Source organism: Macrobrachium nipponense, chromosome 12, assembly GCF_015104395.2.
Source record: "Macrobrachium nipponense isolate FS-2020 chromosome 12, ASM1510439v2, whole genome shotgun sequence".
Taxonomy (NCBI): Eukaryota; Metazoa; Arthropoda; class Malacostraca; order Decapoda; family Palaemonidae; genus Macrobrachium; species Macrobrachium nipponense.
The window spans coordinates 69,963,410-69,981,648 of NC_087205.1; the positions used below are offsets into that span (position 1 = coordinate 69,963,410).

The 18,239-nt window shown below is 36.1% G+C and overlaps 1 protein-coding gene across 3 annotated transcripts in view; it reads left to right on the plus strand.

Moving 5' to 3' along the window:
• Positions 1 to 18,239, plus strand: part of LOC135224588 (uncharacterized) — a 368,063-nt gene that overhangs the window by 298,883 nt on the left and 50,941 nt on the right. For all 3 annotated transcript variants that reach the window (XM_064263722.1, XM_064263723.1, XM_064263724.1), the window contains one exon: positions 519 to 663. In XM_064263722.1, the coding sequence (XP_064119792.1) occupies positions 519 to 663 (145 nt within the window). The remainder of the gene's footprint in view (positions 1 to 518; positions 664 to 18,239) is intronic.

Sequence of the window (18,239 nt, forward strand, 5' to 3'; positions counted from 1 at the left end):
TGTCAGTTTTGTGGATTGTTTAGTTATATTGTTTTTCTTTCTACTTCATGTGAATTTTTTACTTAACATTGTAATATGGATTCATTGTAATATGTATTAATTAATGCCATAGTCATTGATAGTAAACTACTGCTTAGGTATTTGTGTCTTGGACGTACCATCATCTTAAGACATTTGATGGCTGACATCCAGTATAAAATATGGAAAGTAGTTTGTAGTTTTTATGAAGTTAATATATTTCTTGTATATTGATGCTGTGTTGTTGGGATATGCATGTACTGTGTATCAAAATTTTGTAAGTAATTAAATTTGGAGTTCTATTTATTTTTATTACAATACAACATTTTGGGTATTGAACTGATACAGTGCTAGGACATTCATTTCCTTATGAGGTGAACAGGAAATATTCTTGAGGCATTTGGTGAATGTATTTATAAGTTTATAGACATTTTCAGGAGAGGATGAGGAAAAAGAGTAGTGGTAGGATAATATTAGGTTTATTTTATTGCTTTTTGCAGGTTGAAGGTGTTATAAGTCACCAGGAAAAATTGATAAAACTTTGGCAAGATAAAGGTGGCAGCGATCAAGATAGTCATCAGACACCAACCAAGTCACCTGTCGCTACCCGTCTTTCATCAGCTCAAGAATTATCCAGTCACACAGGTAGAGATGGATTGTGAATTGACTTTTCCTTATTTGATGTTGTGTTAAGGGTGTTGTGCATTGCTGTGCTTAATAACTTCACATTTTATATGTATATCTGCTTTACTGCAGCACTTTATAAGCAGATGTAAACACATTAAATTTCAGTTTATTTTTACAGTAATGAGCACTTTATCATTTTGTGCTGACTATGGTTGTTTTTCTTAAGTTTCGAGTTAGAAGTGTGTTACTCTGAGCTCTTTACATATTGGCTGCCTTATTTATTGAAATAAAAGATGATAAATAGTATGCTTAAGTGTTGTAAACCATTTTTTACAATGTTTATGCTACAAGAAAGAAAGTTAGTTATTGAAATATTTGCCTAGTTAAGTATATTTTAGTTAACCAGACCACTGAGCTGATAACAGCTCTCCTAGGGCTGGCCCAAAGGATTAGATTTTTATTTACGTGGCTAGGACCCAATTGGTTACTTAGCATTAGGACCTACAGCTCACTGTGGGATCCGAACCACATTATATCGAGAGATGAATTTCTAATCATCAGAGATAAATTCCTCTGGTTCCTCACTGGCAGCAGCGGGAAGCGAACTCGTGCTACCAGATAGATAGGCGAGTACACAACCCACTTGTCCATTGACTAGGACATGATACTGAAAACGCAGCAATAATTGAATTGGAAGTGTTAGAATTAAGCTTTTTTTCAGTTAGAGAGACTAACACCAGTTCCTTTGAAATAATTAAGCATATGTAGTTTGTAGGAAAATAGGATAATATTTAAAGGAATGGAAGGCAGGATGGAATGTTGTAAGAATTCAACAATATTACATTGTTTAGACCAATGAAGTTCATCACAGTAGTTATGTAATTACTTCGGAAGCAGCAAAGACTTTAAAAAAATATGAATGAATGAAGAATAATGGAATTGATCATAATGTGCTATGGATAATGAAAATGAAACTTCACAGTTTTTGTTGATTACTATTCTGTACTATGTCTTATGTAACATTACACTTCCCTAGGCTTTCAGGATATACTCCTCTCATTCTTAAAGGTTGTGCTGAACTGTCTCTTGAGACACCTGGTTTACCTATGTACAAACTGATACAGATGCGCTAATGTAACAAGGATGTGCTCACTTATCATTTGATTTTTTTTCTTCAATTTTGCTGATCGTAGCACAAAGACTAGCTAGCCTACAGCTTCATCTATCAATTGCTAAATAACATGTGAATGAATCAGCCTACATAGGCTAAGATAGCATGCAATCCAAGGTCACTGATCGGCACAAAATAGTCAGCCTATGATAATGATAGTGAGAAATATGAATGCACAAAACAAATTTGAAATTAAGTATCTTACCAAGTAATTACATAGCTGACAGTTTCTAGTATTGACAGCTAAAATTTTAAATTCATTGTTGCGATTCTTTTGTTTTAGCTGTAGGTAACTAGTCCCGCCCACTTTTGGCAATTAGAGGAACAACTGAACCAGGTATTTCAATTTCTTTCTGCTGGCTTACAATGAGGTTGTGAGTCAGCAGCTGGTTCAAAATTTAAATGCTTTGCTTTTTTCCCAGAAAATTGTCAAAGTACTCTCCCCCCCCCCCCCCCCCCCCCTTTTTTTTTTTTTTTTTAAATCAGCCATTTGGCATTTATACTTAGTTACGGATTGTGATAATCCTTAGAAATTCAAACAGAATTGACAAATACGAGCGGTTCCTGGTTTTGGGTGGTGGTTCCATTCTCAGTGGGGTGCTAATAAGCGAAAACTGAAGCTGCAATTATAAGCAATTATTAATGGCACCAATAACCGTCAAGCGCCATAAAACCCAGTCGCTATTAACTGAGACCGCTAGTAACCGGGACCTGTATAATGCAGATTACTTATTTTGACTATTACATACTCTAACCGACGATGTCCGACACTAGCATATCTAGCAGTTGTTATTGCAGCAGGGGCTGTTGAACTAGGTTAACATCTGCTAAATATGACACACTCAATTTGTGTTAATTGTAGAGGGTAAAATTGTTCTGTAGATGAGACTTGTATTGAATTTAAGGGATGGAATAACAAGCAGTGGAAGACCTTAATTTCTCATTTATCTAAATAAGCAAGGGATAGACAGAGGAAGGCTAGCATTAAGCAGGAGCAGATTGACTGCTAGTCAGGAATTATGTAGGTCAATTGAAGTACCGAATGTCTCTGTTTCGGCTATTTCACCCATTCCCAGTCCTTCTACTATTTCAGCTAATCCTGGTCCCAGCTCCCAGGTTCTTGACCCCAACACCATTGCCACTAGGGTGAGTAAATTCAACCATAAGTTTGAATTATTGTTTAATATGGTGTCACAGCTAGGTGAATCAGTGAAAGCGCTTATGGAACACAAAGTTGAAGTGAGTGAAGTGCAAGTGGAGGAGATAGCATCTGTCCTGTATTGCTAAATCCCTAGTGATGACAGCAGACAGCCATTGGACAGGCATCTTGCCAAAGTGCACCATCTTTCTGCTAGTTCCAAGGCTTCCAGCCTGGAAAGGAGGAGGTGCCAGTGGTGCTATAGTGACACTTCTAGGCCATTGAAAAGGTCTGCAGCTGACATATCTGCTGTGCTAGCGGTCCCGTGTATGAAGACTAAAGAAGCTATACCTTTATGTAGTTTTTGGGATATTCCAGATAGGTTCTCACCAGAGCACTCCGCCAGTTCATAGACGTAACCGCTCATTAATGCCTAGTAGTGCAACTGTCACGGAATTGCATTAGTTTGCTCCTGCGCGCCAATTAGCACCTAAGTGCCCAGTAGTGCTGGAGGACCAGACGATGCCAAAGTGCCCAGCTTCAGGTGCCTGGAAGTAGTTGAATATCCAGTGGAATGTCCAGCGACTGCTGGACGTGCAGTAGCAGCAGAACAGCCAGCTCCACAACATCAGACGGTGCAGGGTAATTGTAAGGATCTTGACTGCTCTTTTGATTCTACGGCTAGTTCAGCGCCAGAAGAAGAAAATACAGTGAATGTGGCAGCACAGCATGTACCTTCGGTAGCAGTGCAGACTAGTGATCCTGTCCAGCAGAAGTTAGATGATATTTTAGGGTTTTTAAAGTCAAAACCCACTAAGGATGTATCCCAGTCTTCGGTGTCGTCAGCAGAAGAACAAGAGGATAAAGCACCAGAAGAGGATTCTCCATCTACAGCTTATGCAGCTCCTGCTTCTCCAGCTTCAACACTTCAATTAAGAGTTCAGTCTGACTTAGCCAAACTACCTAAGATGGTGTTATCAACATCATCATCTGACTAGGAGATGTGTGTTATACGACCAGAGAAGCTCCTTCCTTGGGAGTTTCTGCCTCCTCTCAAGGGGACTTCTCTGGTCTCATCGATTTGGCCTGAAGGTTGGCATTCTTCAGCAGTTAGATAATTTTATGAAGAATACCTTCTAGATTTTGAAAGTAGTTAATTTTTTTAATGGGTCGGTAGGAGCACTGGCTAAGAAAATTCAGGATTATCCCAAATTTCCCTCTGGTGTAGGCTCAGACCCTTTGTGCAGACACAGGATTAAGGAATGCATCAAGAGAAATAGCTTCCCTTTATACTATGGGGGTGTTGAAAAAGAGGGAACTTGGTGTTCCTACACCACTAAGGGAGTGACTACGATTCAGAAGTTTGCACTTCTTTATTCACCCTAGTCAAGGACTCCCTTTTCCCTCTGTCAGTGGTTAGTGACATCGCGACAGGTCATCATCAGAAGTCCACACAAGACTTATTGGCACAATCCACAAGACACCTGAAAGAAGCTGCTCCTTCTACCTGAGCTAAAACATTGTCACCTTTGCAGCCCTTTCATTTTCCTGGCACCAAGCAGAGACCAAACCCAGAATGAGAGCCAACGTCTACTTCAGCTCTTGAGCAATTAAGAAGAAATTGACAAGACCTGCCGCCAGAAAGTGAGATCGACTTCCTCCCCCCCAGTAGATGCCAAGCTCCACCAATTTTGGTTAGTATGGAGCAAGAGAGGGGCAGAATCATGGGCAACAAAAGTGCTGAGATTCAGGTATTTGATCCTATTCCTAGAAAAACCTCCCTTAGTCAAAGAGGTTTCCAGCTCTTTCAAGAAGAGAGAAATAGAGGTAGTCACAGAGGAGAACTCTGAAGGGATTTACAATCGACTGTTTGTGGGGCTGAAGTAGACAATGTTTGGAGACCAGTATTGGTTGTAAGTGCCTTAAATAACTTTATACAGAAGACAAAGTAGGAAACAAATCACTCCATTCTATCAGTGATGCACCAGGGAGACTGGATGGTATCCATAGATATGAGGGATGCACATTGCCACATTCCATTATATCCAAAGTCAAGGAAATACCCAAGATTTGCATTTCAAGGTCAAATATACCAACTCCAGGCGCTCTGTTTCAGTCTGTCGACAGCTCCACAGTGCTAGTGCCTATGGCAGGATGGCTACATCTAGAAGTAATAAAAATAGCACTGTATTTGGATGACTGGCTCCTTTGTTCTCAGACAGGAGCAGTGCACAGAGAATCTAAGAACACTTCTTTTGACGCAGAACTTAGGTTTTTTAATAAACTTTCTGAAGTCTCAGCAGGTTCCATCTCAAAAGATGATATATTTGGGGATGACTCTGAACAATCGTCATTTTCAGGCTTTTCTGTCCCCCAAAAGGGTGTAGACTTGCCTTCAGATAATAGTCAAATGTCTTGCCCTACAACATTGCTTGGCCAACAAGTGGATGAGCCTGCTCAGGACTTTGGCATCAATAGAGCAGTTTGTGTCGCTAGGGAGACTCCACATGAGAGAGTATTTCAGTTTTATCTCAGAGCCAGTTGGGACAGCAAAAGTCAGCCCGAGTCATTTGTGTTCCCTGTGACAAAAGATAAAAAGACATCTGTGGTGGAAGTCAGGGGGAAGACTACAAGAAGGAAAGTTTCTTCACCCATAGAGCCCTGACCTGAACTTCTATGCCGACGTGTCGGAGTGTTGGAAATTTGTTTGGAAAAAGAAAAGATGCATATAAATGTGAAGGACCTGAGGGCTATTCAATTAGGACTCAGGATGTTTGCTTTGGAAGTGTACAACAAAACAAAGCAGTGCAATCAGACAACACAACGGGGAATGCACTCCTTTTCACTTTGCAAAGCAGCAAGAGACCTCCTTATGTGGTCCTCCTTCCTTCCCTTTGGGATGATAAGGGAGGTTCTGAACAAGTCTTTAACACACACAGGAATGTGTCAATAATTTTAATAGCTTTGGCCACTGAAAGAGTGGTTTCCAGAACTGTTGGAACTTAAAGTAGACTTCTCAAGATTATTTCCTCAGAAGCTAAATTTACTCAAACAACCACACTTCAAGAGGTTTCATCAGGTTTGTCCTCTCTTGCTCTGACAGGATTCAAACTGAAGACGATTTTTATTATACCTCTTCGGCGTAAGAGGGCTAATTACCCTGTAACTACGAAAGTAAGAGATATATTGACAAAATATTTCTTATACGTATTCTCAATTGCCATATGAAGCTCCATGAATTTTTTCATGACTGCATTTTTCGCCCTATACCCCCATATATAAGGGTTCTGGCCGGCCCCCTTAATTTACTAAAGAAAGCTGAGTAAGAATTGCAGCTACTTTGTTTATAAACAGAGTAAGTTAAATGAAGTGCTACATATGTTTGTTTGTCAGTTTCAGACAGTTCTTTTGCTTCCCAAAACATTTGGCAGTCTGCTCATTATTAGTTGTTCCCAGTCATGCTAGACTTACAAACCTTGTTGTTTTTTACTAAAGGGCAATATTTTCTTGGTAGTATTTTATAATCAAATAAAGGGTTTTGTGATATCAATGTTCCCCAGTTATCCTTAATATCGGGATTCTTTGCAATTTTAAAGGAATACATTTATTGGGATCTACTTCCAATGGATATTACTCCGCCGATAATGATGTCACATTCATAATGTATAAAGAGGCTATGAAAAGTGCCCTTATATTACAAGGATCTTTTATGGAAAAAAACAGCTTCAGTATCATAACATGTACTGAAAGGTGTTTTAAAGTGATTTTGTATACAGTATTCCAGTACACCCTATGATGCTTTGTTTACATCTGCTCACGCCAGTAGCTGGCGATGTAACTTAGGCCGTTTTCCTTAAATTTCTGATAATAGACATAATTTGGCGTTAATAATTTATTAATTTGCTGTAATAATTAGGCTTGATTTTACAGGGTTAATTATTAGCAACAATATTTGTGCTTACCCCTTAAAAGTACACACTACGTACTTAGCCTAGCCTATGGCGCTCAGTGAACCAGCGGTAATATGGCCGTATTGGGCGTACGTAGGCCAATTAGTATTTTGATACACTACATTTATAAATGAAAAAAAGTGCATCTAATACTGTGTTATTTAACATAACTTGTTTAATTGCAATTTATGTGTAATTTATGTAATGTTTTGTATAAAAAGGCAAGGTTAGGGTAATAATTGGTGATCAAGAAAAGATTAATTTTCAGTTATTTCTTATGGGAAAAATTAATTCAGAACTTACTAAACTGCATTTAGTTGCTTCTTCTGGAACTGATTAGCACCGAGGTCTGGGGCTGTACTGTTAATTGGGTGATCTTCTGTGCATGGTGCAAATAGAAAGGAATCTCGTCTTCTAAGGCAACTGTAGCAGAAATTGCAAACTTACTCCTTTATGCTCAACCCTGTTTTCAGACACAGAGGAATAGATTTGTTTGCAAATTAGGACATTACAGATGTGATTAAATCTTGATAGAGTAAAAGAGGAACAGAATCAGTGACCTGTAATCTAGATGTTGTATTAACCCTTAAACGATGAAGCGGTATTTTAAAAATCGTCTCCCGTGTGCCGGCTGCGTTCGTGAGTGAGCACTGAAGCGGATTTTTTTTTTTTTTTTTTTTATTTTTTTTTTTTTTTTTTTAAATCACAGCACGCTTAGTTTTCAAGATTAAGAGTTCATTTTTGGCTCCTTTTTTTGTCATTGCCTAAAGTTTAGTATGCAACCATCAGAAATGAAAAAAATATCATACATAAATATTGGGATATTGCGCCAAAAAAAAAATTTCATATATAATTGTATACAAATCGTGCTGTGAGCAAAACGGTTAAAGCTAATGAGTTAATTTTTTTTCGTTGTATTGTACACTAAATTGCAATCATTATGGTATATAACACATTATAAAACTATCAAGGCAACACAGAGAAAATGTTATCACAAAATGATCGATGAATTCGTAACGTGCGGATGTCAAAAAAGGCTGTTTTCAAAAATTCACCATAAATCGAAATATTGTGCTAGAGACTTCCCATTTGTTGCAAAATGAAGGTAATTGATTGAATATTACTAGAATGTAAGTGTTGTAGTTTACAATTGCAGTTTTTGACCATTTCGATCAAATTAAAGTTGACCGAAGGACAAATTTTTTCTATTTATCGTTATTTGTATGAAAATATTTTAAAACTGATAAAAGCTACAACCATGGGTTGTTTTTAGTTGTATTCTACATAAAATTTCGCACATTTTCATATATAAAACTTTATGTAACGTCTTAATTTAAAATGGTGCAAACATTACGACAATCGGACAAAAAAATTTATGATTTTTTCGGAAGAGTTACCGCGCAGACGTAAGGGAAAAGTTTATTTCATAAATTCACCATAAATCGGAATATTGTGTTAGGGACTCCCAATTTGTTGCAAAATAAAGGTAAATGATTGAATATTACTAGAATGTTAGAGTTTTAGCTTACAATTGTGTTATTTGACCGTTTCAGTCGAGTCAAAGTTGACCGAAGGTTGAAATTTTGGCACTTACCGTTATTTATATGAAAATATTTCAAAACTGATAAAAGCTACAACCATGGGTTGTTTTTTTTATATTCTACATGAAATTGCGCACATTTTCATATATTAAACTTTAATGGCTTATTTAAAATGGTGCAAACATTACAACAATCGGACGAAAAAATTTCAAATTTTTTTCGGATGTAAGGAAAATTTTTTTTTCATAAATTCATCATAAATCAAAATATTGTGCTAGAGACTTCTAATTTGTTGCAAAATAAAGGTAAATGATTGAATATTACTAGAATGTAAGAGTTTTAGCTTACAATTGTGTTATTTGACCATTTCGGTCGAGTCAAAGTTGACCGAAGGTTGATATTTTAGCACTTATCGTTATTTATATGAAAATATTTCAAACCTGATAAAAGCTACAACCATGGGTTGTTTTTTTTGTTGTATTCTACATGAAATTGTGCACATTTCCATTTATAAAAATTTATGTAACGGCTAATTTAAAATGGTGCAAACATTACGACAATCAGACAAAAAATGTATGATTTTTTCAGAAGAGTTACCGCGCGGACGTAAGGAAAATGTTTTTTTCATAAATTTACCATAAATCGAAATATTGTGCTCGAGACTTCCAATTTGTTGCAAAATGAAGGTAAATGATTGAATATTACTAGAATATAAGGGTTTTAGCTTACAATTGCGTTTTTTGACCATTTCGGTCGAGTCAAAGTTGACTGAAGGTTGAAATTTTGGCACTTATCGTTATTTATATAAAAATATTTCAAAACTGATAAAAGCTACAACCATGAGTTGTTTTTTGTTGTATTCTACATAAAATTGCGCACATTTTCATATATAATACTCCATGTAACGGCTAATATAAAATGGTGAGAAAATTATGTCAAAGTGACAAAATAATTTCTGAGATGTGTCGCTGATGCTTTTTAGTGCGAGAAGAAATTCGCGCTTGCGGGCCTGGGTAATGATTGTAAACAAAACAACGCCTTGATCCGTGAGCTCCCAGCATCCCCCAAGGCGCGTGATTCAAAAGTTTTCGCCTAGTAGGCCTATAACTATTTTTCCGCAAATTTAAAAAAAAACTTTTTTTTATATAGACGTTCCATACGTCCAATCGGCACCCAACAGACAATTTATATTGACGTGTAATACGTCCAATCGGCGTTAAAGGGTTAAAATGGCTTTCAGGTCTTTTTGAACCAATGGAGAAGGTCTCCCTCAGAAATATAGCAAAGGTTCTCTTTCTAGTAACATTAGCTACAGTCAGAAGAGTGAATGAATTACAAGCTATAATTAAATTTGGTTCCCTGGGGGAGACACGATTTGTTAACTTTCTCTTAATTTTATCGCCAAAAACGAGAATCTCATAATACCCTGGTGTCGATCTTTTGTGATTAAAAGTCTGTCACAGAGTTATTAGGGCCTGAAGAAGAGGGGAGAGTCCTCTGCCCAGTGAGGGCCCTGAAGTTGTACTCGAAGAGGATGGAAAAGACTAGAGGATCTTCCAGTAGTAACTCACAGACATCGGTAAAGGACCCCTCGCGCCCTGTCATTCTTCATAAGGGAAGTGATTAGATCAGGCCTGTACCTAGAGTTTTTTTATGGGGAGCATCCTTTTTCCCAAAACTGGAATTTTTCATCTATAAATGTCAATGTATATAAAGTGACAATGCAAATTTCAAAAGCCTGCAGTGTCGTTAAATTTGTCTGACCAGATTATCGTATCACAGCTTTTCTACTAAAATCCTTTACAGATATGATGACTTATATCATATTCCTATTATCACTCTTGTATTTTCTACTACTAAAGAATGATGTTGATGTTTAATAAAAAAAAATTTATAAGAAAGACTTGCCAAAAAAAAAAATAATGTTATTTATTACTTTGTACGTACAGTTCAGTGAAAAGGCACAAAAAATATGGACTTCCAGAATTTTTTTTTTTTTTAAAGAGGGTGCTCGACACCCCCCACCCCCCCCCCCCCCCCCCCCCCCCCCCCTTGGTACAGGGCTGTGGAGGATCACATTCTCAAGTAGGTGAGAAGTGTCTTCAGATCCTTTTAAAAGTAAAGGCGCATAAAATCAGAGCGATTACCAAATCCTTAGTATTCAGGAAGAACATATCCCTGGCAGATATTCTTCAAGCAATGTTTTGGAGATGCAAGTCAGTGTTTGCATCACACTATTTAAAAGAGATAGAGATGGTGTATAGTGAATGCAGTATGTTATGGCCCTTGTCAGTGTCTGGCATGGTGTTGGTGAAGGGAACTTATGAAACATCCCTTTGGGGGGTACTTTACCACCAGTTTTGGTCTTGGTACTACGCCCTGGGCTTCAAAGCTCTCACTAAGGTAACAGGCAACCTGTGCCAAACTGCCCCGCCTTTATCACGTAAGATGAGTGCCAACCAGAGGCAGTAACATCCTGCAGCCACTCTTACAAGATAAGGAAACAACATACATTTTTACAATACAAGCTCGCTCTCTCTCTCTTTTTTTTTTTTTTTTTTTTTTTTTTTTTTTTTTCTTCTTCTTCTTCTTCTTCTTCTTCTTCTTCTTTTTCTTCATTCACAAATTCATTATTGCATAATGGTTTGGGGTAGAATAGTCTTTGTATCCCACCCCCCTGTCAATGTGGAATCAGCTATGTAATTACTTGGTAAGTCATTTATGTTAAAATGACATTTCTCGAATTTCAGCTGCTGATACTAGAAACTGTTAGCTATGTAAATACTTGGTAAGTATATGTAAAATTTTATTTTATCATAAAAAGTCATTTGAGAAAAATACTTATGCTGACTGCTGTCTTGTACACTGTTCCAAAGCTGCTTGCTTAAAAAGTTTTATGTCAAATGATTCGTCTCTATTCAAAGTCTAGTCTAGCAGTGATTAATGAAGCTGATTGCTAGAGGTCTTGCAGAAATTACTGGGAAGGTTGCCACTGTTATGTTTAAGGATGTGGGTTAGCTTACCTGCTCATTCCTTACCTTGTTGCAGCAAATAGAGCCATATATGTAAACAAAAGGAAAAAGATCACTGTTGAGCAGGAATTAGATTCGGACAAATTAATACATATATTTACACTACATTTAAATTAATTACTGTGATACAAGCGTGGGCATGAATTTACATGAAGCAAAGCCCCTTTGAAAGAGCTGAGATATGAGCATGTGTACTTGGAACAGTGGTTCATTATAGCTTCTCACAACTTTTGTGAAAACAAAAGGATTACAATTAAATCTAATGCTGTTGTGTTCAATATGAAAAATGTTTTAAGCAACCTAGATCACCTGAAGGTTAGGGGGGCGAGTTGGATACGTTGACATAAAATTAAGGTAACTCCAGTGCAGGCAATATGGTGACTGGTCATAGGTTGAAACAATTTCCAAAATTCAGTTAATTAAGAAATTTGTTAAGTGAACAATAGCCAATATGGAGAAGGGGGTGATGGAAAAGATTACTTGTTAAGAAGTTATATAAACCAGGTCCGATAAATGTCCTTGTGTGGCTCTTGTCCTTGCGGAGGTAAGTAAAACCTCAACACATGTTGCTTGTCGTCCAAGTGAGGACAAGATAGACAAGCATATGCTTCCATTCAAGTAAGATGTTTTCAGGCGAAGGAGCCCCCCACACAGGTTGCGGACAGTGTAGGGTCATGGGTTCTGAGAATTTTTGTTTACACTTAAAATATTCCTACTTATTTCTTTCTTCTCTATTTAACTCAGTCTGTGATGATCACCCATTTTCTAAGTATCTTATCTTCTATATTTAGCATAGTTTTTTTAAAATCATGGAGTATTGTAAGGAATTACTTGGGATGTTAGAAAGGTAGAAAGAAAAAGTAAAATTTAGATTCAAGCAACATTCAAAATTTATTATTCTTTTTACCTTTCTAGCATCCAAAATAATTCCTTATAATATTACATGATTTAAGAAAATATATATATTACTATATATAGAAAATGGGTATTCTTCAAAGACTGAGTTAAATGAAGAAGATAGAAATAAGCAGGAATATTTTAAAGAGCATGAACAAATATTCTCATGATTTTAAGAATACGTGGTAGTTAATCATGGGAATACTAGGGATAATCAGGGAATGGGTTAAAGGAACAGGTTCTTCTTCCTCATGTGTTCTTTGTAAAAATTCTTACTAGCAAGATAGGTACCAAGAGCAAAATTTGAATGAAAACATCAACAAAAATTTATGCACTACACGTTTTTAAATTTCGCTCGTAACGGTTGCAGCCCAGCAGCATACAACCATGCAGCAAGAGAGACGTACCAAATTACAACAGCCTAACTTTATCCCGTCTTCTAGTTAAATAAGTTATAAAAAAAACAAAGGGAGAATTATAAAAGTATTGTTTTAACGTTTTACTCGTATGGTAAATGTGTACAGCCATGAACAACTTAACGAGAAACAACGTTTTGCTAAGTACAACCAAATTGGATAACAACATCCATTTGAGTTGTATTTCAACCATCGTACGATAGTAAACAATTATCACAGTTTTGTTATAAATGACGTTATGTACACGTAATAAGACTGATATATTTTTAGACGTTATGTATAATAGGACTGATAAATTTATAGATCAAAGATCAGCAAGGAAACATACTGTTAAATTTTTTGAGCTGCTAATGAATGTTATTGTGCATCAGTAACAAAGATAAAACTCCCCTAAACTTATCTGATCAAACACAGCCGCAGATAAAGTTGAGTGAGAATCATTTTAATCAAAACTTCAGGTCTTGAAAGAATACAGTTTACTGCTGTTTTCACACTGATAAAAGATAAATAACATAATGGTAAAGCTCGTACTATGAAGAAATCAAGTGAAAATAGGGAACAGAATCAGGTGATTTTTCCTTACACAATAAACATGCCTACAAAGCAATTCATATTTGGACTTAGAATTAACACGTCTTATAATGAAAAGATGACCTTGTCTCATATATGTAAAGTATCTTGACATTCTTTTATGCTAACTAGAAGTAGAACAATTCACTCTGAATTCAGTTAAATACAACAAAATAAACTTGTATTCAAATCAGCCGATTTCCAAACCAATCTTTTAACCGCTTTGTTAGTATTTTATGATACATTACGTAATATGAGCATACATACAGTATATAAGGATAGAGTAATGTATAATTTTTAAAAGATTCATGGAAAAGATGTATATTTGATTGTTTTTATTCCATAATTATGTTTTTATTTCATAATTATATCTAGGCGTCAGCAGCCTGATAGGTATCACTCAGTTAGTTTAATATCGGTCTGATTATGAGTCCCATTTACCATGGCATCTATCATCATAAATGCTAGGCTAACTTGTTAATGTTATTCAATTACTCTTAGTACTGAATTATCATGAACTAATATGCAGTACTGAATTATCATGAGCCAATATGCATTGAACCTAGAGAATTAGTTGAAATTAATAATTACTATGCATATGTATAAGTGTACTGTGTAATGTAGGGTACGCTAACCTCTATGTAAAGATAGTACTGATTACCCTAGCGCAGGCTAGGCTATATTTGAGATACAATTTTTTCGACAGACGACGGGTTGTTCGGAACCTAACCCCATCGTAAGTAGGAGAATACTTGTATGTAGATACATATGAAGTGATAATGATGATACTAGTTATAATAATATTGGTGTGGATCATTAGAAGCCACCATGTACACAGTCTCTGAAGTGTCAAGAAGAACCTTTGCTGGTGGTGGTTCTCAGGGAAGGATACTTGGTACCTTTTGTTATACTATATCAACTCCTGTCAACTTCCTGCTAACCTCATTTTTATTGTTGTCACTGAGGTTTTATCATTGTTTTTTCGTGGACATTTCCAGTCTAAACAAGTTATTACTCTCTTTTTGATGGAGTAATTCAGTTTGGCCCTGGTGGCCTTTTTGAAGGGCAAAAAATGATTTCTGTCAACATGTAGGACATACTTTTATGTCCTGGTACACCTTCAGGTGACAAAGTGTCTAAACTTTTTCTTGTAAGGGAAAGGATTCCAATTCTAAGCTGTGTATTTTGGTCCAAGTATGGCACCACAAGTATTCTCCTGTGTGTTTGAGTGTTTAACAGGGAGTCATCTACTTGGTATCACAGTTCTCTCATATTTGGAAGATTGTTTTGTTCTCACCTATTCATTTCTGACGATCTTGAGGATTAAAGATTATGTTTTAAGTCTAGCCTCAGGGCTGGGCATTTTGTTCAATGTGGACTAATCAATGCTTTTCTGATCCAGTCAATTTTTTATCTCTGGATGAAGATTGGCTCTCTTTTTTGGGGGGGTTTCAGGCAGACAGATGGAAGGCAATTTTTGGCTACTAATGAGAAATTTCATTTGTTGGCCTATATCCCTCAAGAACCTTTGCACTGTCTTCAGATGTCTTGGAAGCAGATTGGGGAGCCATTGTGAGAAACATTTAATATCGGGGAGTTGGTGGTAAACAACCTAGAGCTTTTGGCAGTCTTGAATGATCTTACACAAGCAGGACACGTACAGCTGACCGCCACTTTTTGCAGACTCATAATTATTTGTGGAAAATTTGCCTATGGTATTTTTCACTGATTCACAAATTACTGTATTTTCATTTCATTTTCATGAATAAAAGCACTTTTTGTGATAAAACTATTAAAATACTCTAGGTATAAGCATTTTTAGAGGGCGTTTTTTGTTGAACAATCAAAATAGGCAGTTATAGTCAGAGACAATACAATCTCAGTCTATTCTTACATTTTCTTGATTCGTATATAAGAAGACAAGGAGACGTAGATCAAGAGATTTGTTCAGGCTAGCAAAGAAACTTCCTTCTCCTTTGGACAGAGTCCAAGAACATTGTTCCTTTACCTCATTTTGTCCTAGGGAGAAACATAGTAATTGAAGACCTAAATCAGCAGGGAAAGGTTAAGGTCTTTGATCAGATAGTCTCTTCTTCCCCAGATTTGCCAACCTTTGGGGGATACCCAAAATACAATATGTGTGGGTGACTGCTTAGGAAGTGGAAAAATTTGTGTATTCGTAGGTAGTAACATACTGGAGCAGTAGTTTTTTCTGCTTAGGAAGTGTCTGTGATAATGCATGTGTGGCCCAGGGTCCAAAGATAGTATAGGTATATAAATAAATATTTTAAAATTTGGAAAAACTGCTCTTGGATGGTTGGCAGTGCTGCGCAATATAAGGAAAATGTTGGTAACACTGCTTGTATGTAGAATAGACCAAGAAACTGTTTAGGAAGTGGAGGAGGCCTGGAGAAATTTCCAGGGTGGGCGGGGCGGTCAAATGGCTCTGTGCCCTGAGAGAGGAGGGGCAGTAAGGCTGTGTAGAGGAACTTGCTCAGAAAAGGGGTTGTTCTGGCATATGGGTGGAGTAGGGACACACACACACACACACACACACACACACACACACGGAGGAATTCAAGAAGCTTTTGTGTCATGAAGTGAAATGAATATAATCATTAAGTCCAATAAAACAGAAATTGATCAATGACAATTTAGTAGTGTTCTTAAAATGATTGTGCTTTGGACAGTTATGATTGAAAAATGCTATATGTACTAAATATGTCAACACACGGGTGCTTTACAGTTTCCATGATAAAGCCTAATTAGTAAAAATAATGAAATAGCGAGATATACTTGTTTATCATTCGATCTTGCACATGATACAAACCTTTAAATATGATTTCATCACATATATCTTGTATCATGTGAATTGTACTTTTGATAGCCCAAATAACATTAAGCTAACATCTGGTTAAGTAAATGAAAGTAAAAGTATGACAATAGTCTTTGCTTATGAAATAAATTTCAGTTTTGGTAGATTATATTGGTACTATATGCTTGTGGAGTGAATATAATTTTTCAGTAGCTCATAATGTATGTACTAGGGTATGCTAGTAGAGCAAATTTCATTTTTGGTAGATTTTCCTTGTCAAGGCCAAGGGGGTTTTCAGCCAAGATTACCAAACTTATGGCTTGTGTAACAATTCATATCCACCCTTTATAATTAACAACCACTTGCTATATTGCATGAGCACCGGTTACCAAAGACCTAAAATAAAAAAAAAAAAAAACATTGAGTATGGACAGAAACAAATGAATTGGAGAAATGGCTGTTTTGTAATTTTGAGGGATTAATTTTTTAACAAAAAGTATGTTAGTTTACATTTGTATACCTGTTATACATTTACTATTTAGAAAAATAAAAATAATCCCGGTAATAATCCTTTTTCTATTAACTAAAAAAATTATTCTCGTATTTTTTTTATAGTAGGCCTCAATCCGCTGATTCTGAGAACATAAACATTAGCCCATCATACGTAAATACATTTGGCAGATCAGTTTTTTTTTTTATATATTACGATGATGATAAACATTATAATAATAATACAGTATAAATAGATTCAGTAAGATATCAGTTTCATTACCTTCATCTTATATATACAGCTGTAATAGCTTATTTGACTTACGCAAATGGATATTACTGTAAGTGTAACACCCTAATATGAGATTAACAGCTAGTGTCCCGGTGTTTTTCCGGAGTAAAATTTTATCAATGTAGCCTAACAAAGACACATGGTATTTTACCTAGTTTTTTTACTGTATTTTGTGTTATGAAAGTTGAATAATTCTGGTAATTATAAGAGTAACACCGACTTCTTGTAGACATCACCAGCTAACTCAGAGGAATGTCTCTCGAAGATATTATGACTTTACTTATGACATCATTAACTTCCCTTACTTATGACATCATTAACTTCCCTCCTTTTTGGTGGATAATTGGCTATTCATGAAAAAGTCCCAACCTCTGGCAAAAATGAAATATAACCAATACTCCTTGTTTACACTTTTAGTTGTGGTTAGTAGTAGTAGTATATAGAATCCTTAAAGAAAAGGGTTTCCACAAGTAATCCGAGAAATTACTTTATATCACTATTTCTCTATTGAAAAATTATATAATTAAAAATCAATTAAAAAAATGAAGAAAACTTTGGCATTCGTTGTATCTCCTTTGATATTTTTCCTAATACGTATGACAGTGATGATCATTGTAATAAATAGACAATTGCATAGGATTAGACTGGATTATAGAATTTAGACTTCAAGCCAAGCACTGGGACCTATAGAGGCCTTTCAGTTATTCATTATAACCCATGACATTTTTATGTCTATTTTTTGGCAAAGCAAGATTAAATGTTGTTCCAAAAGTTATATTTTACTAAGAAATCAACAACTATTGCTTTACAGAGCATATATAATTGTCTTTCTGCACCTTATAAGTCAACAAATGATGAAAACTTGGTAGCCTTGGATGTCCAGGTGTACTCCTTACCCAAAAAAGGGCCCTATTATTCATTTACCTGTTCAAGCTTATATAGGGATTGCCACGGGCTTCCTCACTTCTAAAAAATTGTGCAAGTGGAATCACAAAAGCTGTCCTGCAACCACAGGGGCGATGACTTATAATAGCTGCCATTCTTGAAGCCTTGACAAGGTACGAACATTCATTCAGAATTTCAGAGACAGATGTTGTCGTCATCACCTACTAGGAGGAGTCAGGATGTCATATGTTTATGCTTACGTCACGTATAACTTTGAATCTGTACATTAGCGTGTTCCATCACTAGCTTTGGCTGCTTTATTTTACTCTTATGAATAAACTTTTTTCTGATATAAGTAATAAAGAATGTTGCCAAAAATTAGGAAAGGGTAGTAAAGT